Source organism: Mauremys mutica, chromosome 13 (assembly GCF_020497125.1).
Source record: "Mauremys mutica isolate MM-2020 ecotype Southern chromosome 13, ASM2049712v1, whole genome shotgun sequence".
NCBI lineage: Eukaryota > Metazoa > Chordata > Testudines > Geoemydidae > Mauremys > Mauremys mutica.
The window spans coordinates 46,229,936-46,244,249 of NC_059084.1; the positions used below are offsets into that span (position 1 = coordinate 46,229,936).

General features: G+C 62.1%; 3 protein-coding genes across 3 annotated transcripts in view; 2 read left to right on the forward strand and 1 right to left on the reverse strand.

Annotated features, from left to right (window-relative positions):
- LOC123347462 overlaps nucleotides 1-624 on the forward strand; it is a 145,690-nt gene extending 145,066 nt beyond the window's left edge. The window contains exon 10 of the mRNA XM_044984877.1: nucleotides 326-624. Coding sequence (XP_044840812.1) covers nucleotides 326-427 — 102 coding nt within the window. The 3' untranslated portion in view covers nucleotides 428-624. The remainder of the gene's footprint in view (nucleotides 1-325) is intronic.
- An 850-nt stretch (nucleotides 625-1,474) lies between these two features.
- Nucleotides 1,475-4,803, forward strand: CIDEB (cell death inducing DFFA like effector b). The gene is made up of 5 exons (XM_044985746.1): nucleotides 1,475-1,629; nucleotides 2,076-2,220; nucleotides 2,766-2,915; nucleotides 3,988-4,178; nucleotides 4,572-4,803. The coding sequence occupies exons 1-5, from the start codon at nucleotides 1,589-1,591 to the stop codon at nucleotides 4,708-4,710; spliced, it is 666 nt and encodes a 221-aa protein (XP_044841681.1). The 5' UTR covers nucleotides 1,475-1,588; the 3' UTR covers nucleotides 4,711-4,803.
- A 158-nt stretch (nucleotides 4,804-4,961) lies between these two features.
- NOP9 (NOP9 nucleolar protein) lies at nucleotides 4,962-11,705 on the reverse strand. The gene is made up of 10 exons (XM_044986685.1): nucleotides 11,480-11,705; nucleotides 9,186-9,587; nucleotides 8,534-8,659; nucleotides 8,265-8,406; nucleotides 7,331-7,520; nucleotides 6,984-7,124; nucleotides 6,761-6,889; nucleotides 6,241-6,471; nucleotides 6,053-6,158; nucleotides 4,962-5,833 (listed from the first exon to the last, which is right to left on the reverse strand). Exons 1-10 carry the CDS (start codon nucleotides 11,643-11,645, stop codon nucleotides 5,676-5,678), a joined length of 1,791 nt encoding a protein of 596 aa, XP_044842620.1. The 5' UTR covers nucleotides 11,646-11,705; the 3' UTR covers nucleotides 4,962-5,675.
- Between the last annotated feature and the right edge of the window lie 2,609 nt (nucleotides 11,706-14,314).

Here is a 14,314-nt window from a genome sequence, read left to right on the forward strand (position 1 = left end):
CCAGGGCCCGAGACCTGCCCCTCTCCCTGCCCCATGGCACCTCCTGCCCAGTCTTTCACCCCCACCCTGCTCCCCACCCCTTGGTGCCCCCTGCCCAGCCCTCCAAACTCCTACCCCCCACCCCACGATGCCCCCTGGCTAGTCCCCACCCCCACCCCACAGCACTCCCTGCTCAGCCTCCAACCCCTGTCCCGCTCTCTGCCCCACAGCACCCTCTGCCCTACTCCCCACCCCCTGATGCCTGCCCAGCCCCCACCCCTGCCTCCCGCACCCCACAGCGCCCCCTGGCTGCCATGACAGATCCATCTTCTCTCCACCCTTCCAGGACATCGATCCAACGTACTCACAAGTCACGTTCTCCTGCTCCACCTTCCGCCAGGGCCAGGAGCTCTCAGCCTCCCACGTGTGCAGCACCCCTGACCTGTGACCATGGCACCCCACTCCTCAGCCCTGGCCCCTGCCACCGGGGGTCGCTCTCCAGCAACCTTCCTTCTGCACCCCCACCTGCTGCAAGGGGCCTGGGGGTTACAGCTGCTGGAAGCCAGGACTCCTGGGTTCTATCCCTGACTTGGGGAGTGGGGTCTAGTGGTTAGACGGGGGGGGGGCCTGGGAGCCAGGACTCCCTTGTTCTATTCCCAGCTCGGGGAGTGGGGTCTAGTGATTGGGGGGTGGGGAGAGAGAGAAGGTCTGAACTGTTGGGGTCTCTTCAGCCATCAAAGGGGCCATAATTGGGTTGTTGTCCCCACACCCTGCCTTTCGGGGGGGGGGAGGACTGTTCACACCCTCAGGGCCCCTTGTCACTGAGGAAGGAGCCCGGAGAGCCGACGATGGTTCGGGAGCAGACTAACCGGTACCAGCTACGCCGCCAGCTGCCCCCGGGAGCCGGCCTGGGGGGCCACCAATAAAATCATCTTTGCAGTTTGATGTGGTTTCTGTGGGCTCAGTGAAGGCTGGGAGGGGGGCAGCAGGGGGCAGCGTGCGGGTCGCACCCAGCCTGTCCCAGGCCTGGGGGCTAGAGCCGCCTGCTTGCACGCCAGAGCAGGTGGGTGGGGCTGGGAGCCAGGACGCCTGGGTTCTCTCCCTGGCGCTGGGAGGGGAGTGGGGTCTAGTGATTAAAGCGGGGGGGGTCTGGGAGCCAGGACACCTGGGTTCTCTCCCTGGCTCTGGGAGGGGAGTGGGGTTTAGTGGTTGGGGGGAGGGCAAGACTTCTGGGTTCTCTCCCTGGCTCTGGGAGGGGAGTGGGGTCTAGTGGTTAAAGGGGGGGGGGTGTCTGGGAGCCAGGACTCCCATGTTTCATCCCCAGCTGTGCCTCAGTTTCTCCCCCTACAGCACAAGGGGGAGCTGTGGGGTCTAACACTTGACTGGCACCCATGGCCTCACTTCCTGCCCTCACCCACCTCCCTCCCCGCCCTGCCCTGGGGGACCTTGGAGTTTGCCTCCCCCCACTGTGTGTCACCCTCCCCACTCCCCGCCTCTGAGCCGTGGAGTCCAGAGTCCAGGCTGGCTGGCGGCACACGGAGCGAGGGAGCCTAACGCCAGACAGACGCCCTGACCCCCAGGACAAGGACCCCCCAACCCCGCTAACGCCATGGACTACGTCAGCGCCCTGGCCCCCTCCTCCCTGCTGCAGTGAGTGGGTTCAGACCCCCCAAACTGGGGGGCCAAGGGGAGCCTCAGGCTGGGGGGCAGGGCTGGGGGTGTCACCGCCCCCAAGGAGGGCCCCTCCCCACAACATGGGGTGTCAACTCCCCCTACTCCAAGGAATGGGCCATTCCACCCTGACACCCCCCTTCTGTGACTTGGTGTGTCCCCTCCTGATACCCCCCCAGCAAGGGAAGGGGTTCTCCCCTCCTGACCCCCCTCGAGAATGGTTTCTACCACCCCAAGGGGTACCCTGGGCCCCACAGGGACGGTACCCCTCTAACAGGATATTGGACCCCCTCACCCCTCCATATCCCACCAATAGGACAGTGCCCCCCCACCGCCATGGTGCCCCCTCCCTGTCCCCCCAAATCATGACAATGGTCTGCCCCACCCCAAGCACCCCCCACTCACCCCCTCCCCGCCCCCCCCAGGTCGGTGTCCAGCGCCGGCTCAGAGCTGACCCGTCGGGTCTGGGCCCCCCGTGCTCCCCCCCCGCGCCCCTTCCGCGTCTGCGACCACCGGCACAGGGGCCGCATGGGGCTGATGGCCGGGACCCTGCAGGAGCTGCTGGCCAAGGTGAGCCCCCCCCATGCTCCCCCTATTGCCCCTGACCCCATCCCTCGCTCCCCCCAGACCCTCCCCACGCCTCCTGATACCCCATCCCCACCCCCCCAGACTCCTTGTTACCCCCAAACACCCTCGCTCCCCCCACTAGCCCCTGACCCCCACTTGCTCACACTCAGACCCTCCCTGCTTCCCCAACCCAGCCAGACCCTCCTGCTGCCCCCCATGCCACCCCCAGCGCCACCCTTCAGCACCTCAGCCAGCCCTGCCCCACTGTCCCCCACCAGCCAGCCTGCTCCTCCCCCGTCCACTCCCCCACTCATCAGCCTGCAGGACCTGGGGCCAAACTGAGCCACCCCCACCTCCCTGCTCCCCCGCCCCCAGGCTGCTCCCACCTACAGCACCTTGCTCCCCCAGCCCCTGTGCCCCACACTGACTCCTCACTGCTCCCCCACCCTTTCCTGCTCCCCCCCACAGCCCTCCTCGCTTCCCCGCCCCACGCTCTGCCCCCCCCCCACACTCAGGATGCTCCCCCCTCACCGCTCTGCCCCCCACAGGCGATGGAGGCGCTGCTGGTGGCGGGGATGGCGGGGCTGGTGCTGGAGGAGGACGGGACGGCGGTGGAGAGCGAAGCCTTTTTCCAGACGCTGCCCCCTGACACGGCCCTGATGCTGCTGGGCCGCGGGCAGAGCTGGAGCCCCCCACGGGTGAGTGAGCCCTGCCCCATCCTCCGTCCCCCCCATCCACCAGGCAGAGACTCCCCCATCCCCCATACAGCCCCCCCAGGGGAGACCCTACAGACCCCCAAAACCCCTGCAATGGAGACCTACATACACCTCCCAGGGGCCCCCATGCACACCCTGCCCCCCCCACAGTGGAGATGCTAAACACATCAACCCAGTATGCCCCCTAAGGGATGACCCCCACATATGCCCCCTAAAGGGAGACCCCCACATATGCCCTGGTCCCCATACACAGAGACCCACACACACATCCTGCCCCCCATATACCTCTGAAGGGGAACCCCCAATTCCTCCTCCTGACATAGCCCACAGGAGTGACCCCCGCCAAAGTGAGAGAGATTCCCCTACATCCCTGCCAAGACTCCCTCTGTACACACACACCCCCAGGAGACCCCCAGTCCCTCCCCCAGCCCCGTGAGAGAGACATGCACCACACCTGTCCAAGATGATACCCCCATGGGACACCTGAGGCCCCCCCACACGCACCCGTCATCCACAACACCCCTCCCTGAGATCCTCCCCAGACACCCCCAAACCTTAGATACAGCACCCCAGGGAGCCCCAGCCCCATCTTGCCCCCACAGGTGAGACACCCCATATGCACACCCCCACCCAACTTCCCTCCCAAGTGAGATCCTCCCCACCCCAGGAGCAGCAAAGGGGGATGGGCACCACTCACCCCCTGGAGCAGGGGACGGGGGAGCCCCACAGAGGGAGGTGGACAAAGGGGGGGAGGGATCCTGGGAATGGGGTGGACTTGGAGGGGGGGGAAGTGAAGGGGCATGGCCAGAGCTGGGGGGGGGGGGTGTCTGACATCACTACTGCTAAGGGGTGTGGCCAGAACTCCGGGGGGTGACATCACTACCACTAAGGGGTGGCGCTAATGGAAGTGGCCAGCCCAGGGTGCAGGGAGTGCTGACATCTCTAGCCCCGCCCCAACCCAGAGCCCCACAGCCCCGCCCTGCCAGTGGCTGGCCAGGCTGGGAGCTGGGGGGCCGCCGGGGGTCCCCTCCCCCATGACCCCACTGTGCTGCAGGGAGGGGCCCAGGCCTATGGGCGGAGCCGGGAGCAGCCGCGCCAGGGGCAGGACATCGCCCGCATCACCTTCGACGTCTACAAGCTGGGCCCCCGCGACCTCTTCGGGAGCCTCAACGTGAAGGCCACGTTCTACGGCCTCTACTCCATGAGCTGCGACTTCAAGTGCCTGGGCCCCAAGAAGGTGCTGAGGTGGGTGAGAGCCCCCACCCCCCCCACTGGCAGGGATCCCACCCTCCTCCCGCCTGCACCCCCCACTGGCAGGGCCCCTGCCCCTTCACCCTGATCCCCCCCGAGCCCCCTGCCAGCAGGAATCCCATCCCACAGCAGGGACCCCGCCTCTGCCCCCTCCCAGTACCCCCTGCTGGCAGGGCCATCTGCACTGCCCCACAACCCACAGCGCCCCCAACCGGCAGGGACCCCTGCCCCCCACCCTGCTCCCCATTGCCACTCCAGTCCACCCCCTGTTGGGCAAGGCAGGGGCTGCAAGAGCCTGGAGCTCCCCCCACAGGCAGCACCCCACGCGTCCCACAGTGCACCCTGTGGGGGCACCGCACCACCTCTCACCCCCTTCTCCCCCCGCAGGGAGGTGCTGCGAGTGGTCTCGGCCGTGATGCAGGGAATGGGGCAGCTGCTGCTAGGCGCCTCCAGTTACATCCGGCGCCTCCTGGAGGGGGTGGAGACCTGGCACCACCCTGCTCAGCTCAGCCACTATGAAGACTGAGGCCCTGGGCCTGGCCCCATCCCTACCCCGTCCCTGTGAACTCAGTGCACCCGCGAAGCTGCTGCTATTACAATAAAAAGGCTATTTAAGTTCGTTTCCGGACCCCTCTCTTTCCAGGCACCAACAGTAGCCAGAGAGGGGGCAGCTAAGGGGGTGTAGGGGTTACCGTGGGGCTAAGGGGGCTGGCTGGGGCACAAGAGTCCCCCCGCTGGCTAACCCCCCCCTACACACACTGAACACGCAGCAGAGCATGTAGGGAAATAGAAACCTTTATAGAAAATCAGGATTGTAACCGCCTCTGTGCAGCTGGGAGCAGACAAGAGGGAGAAAGGAAGTCCAGAGCGGCCCCTAGTGGGGGTGAGTCCTCCAGGATCTCTATGGTTCAGAACAGATAGTGGGTAGGGACAAGGACCCCAACACAGACACCACCCGAAGTCAGTCCTCCAATATCTCTATGCTTAGATGCCAACAAGGACATTAAAACTCCACAGTACCCACTCTGGCATTCAGTCCTCCAGGATCTCTATGGTTAGAAGCAGATGTGGGCAGCACCTATTCTGCTAGTCAGTGTTCCACAATCTCTATGGGTCAGAGCAGATGAAGGCAGCACCCGCTCTGGCATTCAGTCCTCCAAGCTCTCTATGGTGAGGAGTCAACAGCGACTCCTACAGCATCCGCTCTGGTATTCAGTCCTCCAGGCTCTCTGGTCAGAAGCAGATGAGAGCATAAGATCCAACACAGCACTCCTGGTATTCAGTCCTCTATAGTCTCTATGGTTAGGAGCCAAGAGGGGCATAAAAACTCCACAGCGCCCACTCTAATATTCAGTCTTCCACAAGCTCTATGGGTAGCAGATGTGGGCAGCACCCACTCTGGCATTCAGTCCTCCAGGATCTCTATGGTTGGAAGGAGAATCTCTCCTGGTGCCCGAAGGGGCCAGCAATCCCGTCCCTGCCCCCCAGCATTCAATCCTCCAGAATCTCAGCGAACAGCTCCCTGCGTTTGGTCTCCGCCTCTTGGTGCCGGTCCCAGTCTCGCCGGCGCTTCAGGAAATGGGTCAGAGCGAAGTTCCGCACCACGTGGTGCCCAAAGGGGTCATTACGCAGTTGCTGCTCCTGCTCAACTGAGGGAACAGATGGATTGGGATGAGAGATGCAGCCAACTCTTGAGTGGAGCACTGGTGCTTTTAGCAGCACACAGGAACAGCCCAGTTTAGGACAGGAAGTGATCAAGGATCCTGTATCCAGTCCACAGATTAGGATGGACTGGCCTGAACTGGGATTCAAACAGGACTCCGGGGTAGGGAGAGGAGCTAGGGTTGGAACGGGAAGGGGGCTCTTACCCAGTTCCTGGGCAATCTGTCTCTTGGCCGGCAGGGTGGCCCGGCTCCAGATGGCGTCCAGGACTCTGCTCCCGTGTTTGTTGCAAGCCAGAGACACGTAGTGACCCTGAGGACGAGCGGGGAGAGTCAGATGCGTAGCCCGGGCACTGCAAGCTTCCCCACAGCAGTGCCCCTGGCCCCACACTCACCTGGAGCCCGCGCAGCACCTTGCGCCTGGGCTTGCGGGGTACGGAGGGGCTGGCCAGGAGGGCGTCGTAGACGTGGCTGCCGGCCGGGCTGCAGGCCAGGGTGACCAGGTCGTGCGGGGGAAGAGCGGCCAGGCTTCGCAGCACAGGGGAGGGGTCGGCAAAGTGCAGCAGGTGTTGGAGCAGCAGGGAGCCGTGGAGGGAAACTGAGGCCAGGGTAGGTGGGGAATCAGGCTGAGAGAGAGAAGGGAAGAGGGGAAAGGAATAAGGGTGGAGGGCATCCCAACTAGCCCCTACCCTCCAGTCACTGCTCCAGCAGTGACCCACCCTCTTCCAGCCCCCCCCTTCCTCTTAACCCCCCCATTTCCCTCCTCCCCCCAATAACCCAGTCCCTCTGAGAGCCAAAACAGCCCCCCGCAATTCTTCCACTGCCCCCCCTGCTGCTTGATCACTGCCCCAGGGAATGACCACTGCCCCCCACCCAGCTCCATCTGTGCCCCCCCCACCTTTTCCCCATACTCACCTGCTCTTCCAGGGGGGGCTGCGCCTCCTGGCCCTCCCCTGGGGCATAGTACACCTCGTAGGGCAGCAGGGAGGCAAAGAGGGGGGCGCAGGCTGCCCGCCGGGCAGGGGGCTCCCAGCAGTGGAAGGCCTGTGGGCAGGAAGGGGGAGCCTGAGATGAGAGCCAGGCAAGGGGAGAGGGGAGCAGAAGGGGGGACTGATCTGGGGGGAGGGTGGCTACTCACCTCCATAAGCACCTGCAGCGCCTCCTGCTGGCCGGCCCCGCACCGCCGGCAGGCTCCCAGCAGCGCCGTGGCCACCCCCGCGTGCCCCTGGGCCAGCACCTCCTCCAGCCCAGGGCCCAGCTCTGCCAGCACCTTCCCCAGCTGCGAGGGAACAAAGGGGGCATCAGGGGGCGTGGCCAAGCCCCACCCACTGGCTCCTCCCCCCACCAGGAGCAACCTACCTCCACGTGGCCTCCCCCATTCAACCCCCTCCCTCCCAGATACCCCCCCCCAGCTCCACCCCACTTCCCACCATCTGCCCCATGCCCTCCGCCCCACACCTCCCCCTCCCCCGTGGCCCCACTGACCAGCTTGGGGGGCGCGGCCCCGATGAGGCGCTGGAGGGTGAAGTTGGCCACCCCGTGGCCCGCCAGCGCCCGCAGCTGGCCCCGGAAGTGCTGCCGGTAGAGCAGCCGCAGCGCCCGCGGCTCCGACACCTCCAGCACCTTGTCCAGCACTCGGCTGCAGACCGGGTCCTTCAGGAACACCAGCAGGGGGCTGCAGGGATCGAGGGGGCGTTAGCCAATCAGACAGCACCAGCCTGGCCCAATGAGAAGGCACCCCAACCCCCTTACAGCCAATCAGAGCACACCCAGCCAATCACCAGCCTCCTGGCAAGTCTGAAAGCAGCTGCTCACAGCCTCAGCCAATCATAACCCAGGTGGCCACAATCACCAATCACAGCCACTTGGCCTTCTCCTGACCCATCAAAAAAATAGAGCTAGTTTCCAGCCATTCACAACCCACCTAAGACAGCTGCTGACCAATGAGAAAGCAGCCTTCCTGCCCCATCATCACAACTTTCTGGACTCATTTCCTGACCAATCAGAAGGCATGTGACCACACCTCAGCCAATCACAACCCATCCTTCGTGCTCATGCCGTGCACCCAATCAGAAGTCAGATAAGACTGGCACCAGCCAATCACAACCCACCTACCCAAGTAGAACCCAGCCACCTTACCAAACTACATGCCATTCCCCCATGGCCAATCAGAATGGGTCTAACCCACAGCCAATCGCATGACCCCAAGCCCACCATCCAGCCAATCAGGCAGTACCCACTACTCTGGGAGGGAGAAGGCAGAGAGCCATACTCATCCCACAGCCAATCACAAGCCACCTGCTCCACCCCCTACAGACAGCACTAACCATCCCCCACCTCCACACCTAATTAGAGCCTATCCAAATAGACCCCATAGCCAATCAGAGCCCTCATGGCCACAACCAATCAGGAGGCTCACCTGCATCCAGCGGCGGGGTTCCGCGAGCTCAGGTAGCCAATCACAGAGCTGCACAGCTCAGCGCAGGCCTCGGGCAGTTTCCTGTGCAAAACCTCCAGTGCCACCTGCAGGCAGAGGCTGGCGACTCTGTGGGTGATGAACTCTGGGGCGGGGACAGACGGACGGGGTGAGTGGGGGGGGAGCTCTCCAGCAGGGGGCGCTGTGGGGCAGGAGGGCTGGTGGTGGGGGGTGCTCCCAATCCCGCGGGGGGGGCGCTGGGGTCGGCTCACCTGCGATGTTCTCCTGGAAAGCAGCAATGAACTCGCGCAGGAGGGCCGGGAACGAGTCCGGCACTTCAAACTCCACCGGCCCCTCGCTCTTGGCTTCAGCCCGTTTCTTGCGTGGGGCAGGGGGCCCTGGAGGGGCAAGATAGGAAGAGCAGGATGAAGGGGACCATCAGGCAGCGAAGGGGGCGACACTGAGTCGTTAACCTGCGGAACTCACGGCCACTGGATATTCAGGGGGCAGAAACAATGAAAGGCCAGGGATGGGGGATCAGTTCCCCCATTCTTCCTACACCCCCTTGTGCTGGACCCTCATATCCCTCACGCCAACCCCCTTCTCAGTCTCAACCCCCCCCACACACACACCGGGTCCCATTTTACCCTCCCCTTCCCACCTGGACCCCACTGTCCTCCTGTACGTCTCCCCACTACTGAGTCCCTTGTCCCCTGCTCCATCACAATATGCCCCCTCTTGTTCTCTCCCCGCCCCCCTCAGCCCCCCACCCTCTGTTTCCTCCAGTCTCTACCTCCTCTTGATTCTCCCCATCCTCCCTGCCCAGTGCCCCCGTCCTGCCGCCCTGTGCCCCAGTCCCCACCCCAGACATCCCCTCCCCAGTGGTAGTGTGTGGAAGTGACACTGGCCCCGATCAATACTCACCTGTCCCCGAGAGCCCCCGGGCCGCATCAGAGCCGACACGGACCCCCCCCAGTACCTGCAGCAGGGTCCTCACCACAAAACTGGCGTGGGGGTCCCGGGCGAAGGCCCTCAGCTCCTCCCTCACGGCCTGCCCCAGCTGCAGCACAAGCTCCTCCAGCGTCCCAGCGTCCTCCTCTCCCAGCAGCTGGGGAGCCCGGAGCAGGGCAGCCTCCAGAACATGGGCACCACAAGGGTGGCAGGCAGCCTGGCACAGGGCGGGCAGCAGGGGGCGCAGGAGCTTGGCCAGCTGGGCAGGTGAGGCCTCAGGCAGCAGGGCCTGGAGCAGCAGGGAGCCAGAAGGGTCCAGGGCCAGGGGCAGCACGGAGCCCACCGCCTCCTCCAACACGTTGGTGACGAACAGACCTGGGGGGAGAACACAGTGAGACGTACTGCGCTGTGCACTCCCCAGCAACCTCCTGGCCCCCAGTATCCTCCTGCCGCCACCTCCAGCGTATTGGTGACAAACAGACCTTGAGGGGAGAACACAGTGAGAGACGTACAGCACCGTGCACCCCGTGACGTTATGAGTGTAATAGAATATCTCACTGAAAGGTGACATAGGGCTAGAAAGTTAATTAACTCACAGACTGACCTGACCCATGGCCAAACTTTATAAAGACTAGTTAGGAAGATATGTAAATACACAGAGCTTTGAAATGCAGCCTGCATGTTAGAGATAGAAGGGTAGGTGTTTGCTCAGGTCTTATAATGTCAGCAAACAAATCTTGTCTATTGCTATAGCTTGGATTCAAAGATCAAAAAAGGAGTAGTACTGTAATATTTAGGAAGATACTTGAGGGAAATAGTATTATTGTCTATATGTCTCTTTGAAGGTTGTGGTATCCTGTATCTGAATAGCAACCCTGTTAGTCTGTATCCGCAAAAAGAACAGGAGTACTTGTGGCCACACGTACTCCTGTTCTTTTTGTATCTGAAGTGTTTAATGGATAAATGACCCTGTGCTAATTGCCAGGATGTTTGAGAGAAGGAGAGTTAAGCCTATTGTTTTCTCAGGCCAAAAGGCTGCTGGAAATGTATAAAAATCCCAGGGCCGAGGGGAGGGGGTGTACAAATTACCGGAGCCCGGCGGTCTGGAAGGGGGCCCGGGGCCCGGCTTCGTCTGCCCTGTTTAGCCAATCCACCCTTGCTGGAGGGCCCAAAAAAATTTTTCACCAGGGCCTGACCCCACTCTCGGCAGCCCTGCACGATCCTTCTTCATCACAGATCTGCTTTGGGTTTCAAGAGGGGGAAATCTTAAGCCATTAAGGCCTGAGATCCCCAATCATTGCCTAGATTCACCCTGAATATGGACATTGAACTATAGGACTATTTCTAAGAGGACTTTTGGCAACTACAAGCTCGTCTCTGCTATATGGATCTGAACCTCAAGAACTGAATTCAAGTCTGTCTGTATATTCATCTTTTAACCAACACTCTCTCTCTTTTCTTTTTTTAATAAATTTTAGCTTAGTTAACAAGAATTGACTATAATGTGTATTTGGGGTAAGATCTAAGTTATAATTGGACCTGGGTGTGTGGCTGATCCTTCGGGGTTAGATGAACCTTTTTTTATATGATGAGAAGATTTTCAGAAATCATCATCATATCTGACGTGTGTGTCTGGACGGAGGCCTGAAGCTGGGCACTTTAAGGCAACTGCACTATTTGGACTTCTGAGTAACCAGTGAAGTGCTAGAGCAGCTGTTTTGGGCTGGTTGGTAAATGTAAGTATTGGAAGATCCACCAGCGTTTGTGGTTTGTCTGCCCCATTCTGTTTGCAGTTCACGCTAATTGAGTGACCTCAGCGGGCTCCCACGGGCAGCAGCATCACAACCCCCCAGTGACCCCATTACCTCCCATTATCCCCCCTGCCATCTCCTCCAGCACATTGGTGATGAACAGACCTGGGGGGGGATGGACAACACAGCGAGAGATGTACAGCACCGTGCACCTCCTCCAGCACATTGGTGACAGACATGGGGGGGGGGGCCACAGTGGAAGACATACAGCTCCGTGCACCCCCCAGCGATCCCACTACCCCCCGCCACTGCCACCACGTTGGTGACTATCAGACCTGGGGGGGATGGACAACACAGCGAGAGACGTACAGCGCCGTGCACGATCCATTATCGCCCCCACTACCCCCGTCTTCCCACCGCCGCCTCCTCCGGCCGCTCGGTGACGAACAGCCCGGGCGGGGGACCCCACCCAGCGAGAGACGTACAGCGCCGTGCACCCCGGCGCGCCCCGCTCACCCCGCTCGCTGCCCGGCCCCAGCCCGGCCCGGAGGCTCTCGGCGGCCCGGCGGAAGTAGCCCGCGGCGTCGGGATCCAGGCGGGGCCGCGCCCCCAGCCCGGGGGGCTCCGACCCGGGCCGCCGCCGCTTGCGCCCAAGGGCGCCGCCTCGGGGCGGGTCCGCCATAACCGGGCCCGGAGCGCACGTGGGGCCCGCGAGAGCGGCTCGGCTACCGCGGCACGCCAAGCCCCGCCCCTGTCCCGGCACACCGCGCGCCTAACCCCCCCCTGTCCCCGCACGCCAAGCCCCGCCTCTAGCCCCGCCCCTGTCCGGGCATGCCGCGCGCCCCGCCTCTAGCCCCGCCCCTGTCCCGGCATGCCGCGCGCCTAGCCCCGCCCCTGTCCCGGCATGCCGCGCGCCCCGCCTCTAGCCCCGCCCCTGTCCCGGCATGCCGCGCGCTCCGCCTCTAGCCCCGCCCCTGTCCCGGCACGCCGCGCGCCCCGCCTCTAGCCCCGCCCCTGTCCCGGCATGCCGCGCGCCCCGCCTCTAGCCCCGCCCCTGTCCCGGCACGCCGCGCGCCCAGTCCTGCCATTTCCCCTAGGCCACGCCTGTGCCCCGCCCCTTTCTCAGGCCCCGCCCCGTCCCGCTCCGGCCCGCTCCACCCCGCCTCCCTCTATCCCTCAGTCTCCCGCAGGCCTCACGCTGGGGTGTGGGGGGCTCTGGGGTGTGGGGGGATGGGGTCGGGGCGGTCAGAGGGCGGGGACGGGGGGGTGGATGGGGTCCCGGGGGGGGGGCAGCAGGAGTGAGAGGAGGGGGCGGGAGGGGGCAGTCAGGGGCAGGGAAGGGGGGCGTGAATGGGGGCAGGGGTCTCAGGGGGCATCAGGAGTGAGAGAAGGGGTTGGAGGGGGCGGGAGGGGGCAGGGAAGGGGGGGTGGATGGGGCTGGGGTCCCGGGGGGGGCAGCAGGAGTGAGAGGAGGGGTTGGAGGGGGTGGGAGGGGGCAGGGAAGGGGGGGTGGATGGGGCTGGGGTCTGGGGGGGTCATCAGGAGTGAGAGGAGGGGTTGGAGGGGGCAGAGAAGGGGGGGTGGATGGGGCTGGGGTCCCGGGGGAGGGGGCGTCGAGGAAGGCGGGGGGTTGGATAATTGACAATGCAGCTGCGGGAGAGCCCGCTCGGCTGTGCTGCTGGGGATCTGAGCCTGCACATGGAACTGCCTGGAGGGGATTGGTCATGGGGCCAGTCCCAGCCCTGCGCCCGCACCTGCTGCCTCCCTGGCTGGACTCCAAGGACTGGTAGCAGGAGTGGGGCTGTGTGGCCCCCCAGCAGAGACATGGGTGAGCTCTGTCCACCAAGATGAACCCTCAGTGGTCCCCAACATGGTGCCCACAAGCGCCGTGGCACCCGCCGGGGCGTTTCTCTGCACCCCCTTAGTGCTGAGCAGGGGAGAGAAGCTGCGGCCCCGCACCTGCCGGGGACAGAGAACTCCGGGGCTGCAGGCTTCGTTCTGTGTTAAAGTAAGAATAATAAATAGATTTGGACCAGCAGTTCAACTGTGTTTATTTTTAAAAAGTTAAACAATGAAAACTGTTTTTGATATTTTGTAAAAACGCCTTAATTTTTCTTACAGGTAGATTAAAAAAGAGCAAATTCACGTGGTAAAGTGAAAGAGTAATTGCCAAATAATTTAATTCCTACCTTTTACATGTAAATTTACCCTTTTTATCTTATGGATTCATATGTATATTAAATATTATTTTCATATTATTCAATGTACAAATACAAAATAAGCCTTTAAAAATTGTTGGCGCCCCCCCCCACTCTTCTGAAAACATGAATGTGCTACTGGCCACAAAAAGGTTGGGGCCCACTGCCTTAGCCTGTAGCAGGGACTCTCAAACTCTCCTACTGGTGACCCCCTTCACACAGCAAGCCTGTGAGTGCGCCCCCCCTTGTAAATTAAAAACACTTTTTAATATATTTAACACCATTATAAATGCTGGATGCAAAGCAGGGTTTGGGGTGGAGGCTGACAGCTCATGACCCCCCATGTAGTAACCATGTGACCCCCTGACGGGTCCCAACCCCCAGGTTGAGACCCCCTGGCCTAGAGCACCAGTGTGTGCTGGCCACATGGGCTGGAACCTTGGGCCACAGCTTTTATGTAGCACCTTTTTTATTTACCTTCTTGCTTTTACCAGGCAGTGTGATCGGGGGGGGGGGAAGGGCTGAGGGCCCCCCTTTGTCACTGCCACGGCAGTGCCACCCCTTAGCAGCACCCTCCCCTGTCCCTCCCAGCCTGGGGCCCAGCAGAGCCGGCTGAGTTTATGTAGCGGAAGGAGTTCCCCTGATGGAGCCCTTCCTCCCTTAGGCAGGGGGAGCCCAGCTTTGCAGGGGGCTAGCAGAGTTCGGGAAAGATGCTGCTCTCCAGACCCTGTTTCTGCTCTTCACCCCCTCTCCCAGTTGGGAACTGGTGCCATCCCAGAGCCTGTGTCCTGGGTACTCTGTCATTCTGCAGCTCGCTTTTTCAGTCTCAGCTCCCTTCTCTGACTGCTGCAGAGATGCCCCACTGAGGGCATCACTGAGTTGCACTGTGCTGGGTGCTGTCTGCAGCCTGGACTCCTGATAGGTTGGCTTTAGTTCTGAAGGTGGTTTTTAAAATGTTTTCAAGCTGCCTCCCCCTCCCGTAACACGCAGTGCCGGGGAGGGGTGGGCCCTTCCTGCTGCCTCAAGATGTTTAAAAAAACCTTTGGGGCCTTTATTTTTTGTCTACATTTGTTACCTTTAGAAGCATTCTGGTCTCCCCTGTTCCTACTGGAGGTCTCCTTGGAGGAGCAGAGAGTTGCGGGGGAGGGTATGG

What these genes read in the sequence shown, in the direction of transcription:
- CIDEB (XM_044985746.1), top strand. Translation starts at nt 1,589, where the DNA reads ATGGACTACGTCAGCGCCCTGGCCCCCTCCTCCCTGCTGCA. An exon ending in GCCCCCTCCTCCCTGCTGCA is followed by an intron (nt 1,630 to 2,075) that starts GTGAGTGGGTTC and finishes CGCCCCCCCCAG; the next exon opens with GTCGGTGTCCAGCGCCGGCT. An exon ending in TGCAGGAGCTGCTGGCCAAG is followed by an intron (nt 2,221 to 2,765) that starts GTGAGCCCCCCC and finishes TGCCCCCCACAG; the next exon opens with GCGATGGAGGCGCTGCTGGT.
- NOP9 (XM_044986685.1), bottom strand. Translation starts at nt 11,645, where the DNA reads ATGGCGGACCCGCCCCGAGGCGGCGCCCTTGGGCGCAAGCGGCGGCGG. An exon ending in GGGGCCGGGCAGCGAGCGGG is followed by an intron (nt 9,588 to 11,479) that starts GTGAGCGGGGCG and finishes TTCTCCCCCCAG; the next exon opens with GTCTGTTCGTCACCAACGTG. An exon ending in ACAGATTGCCCAGGAACTGG is followed by an intron (nt 5,834 to 6,052) that starts GTAAGAGCCCCC and finishes CTGTTCCCTCAG; the next exon opens with TTGAGCAGGAGCAGCAACTG.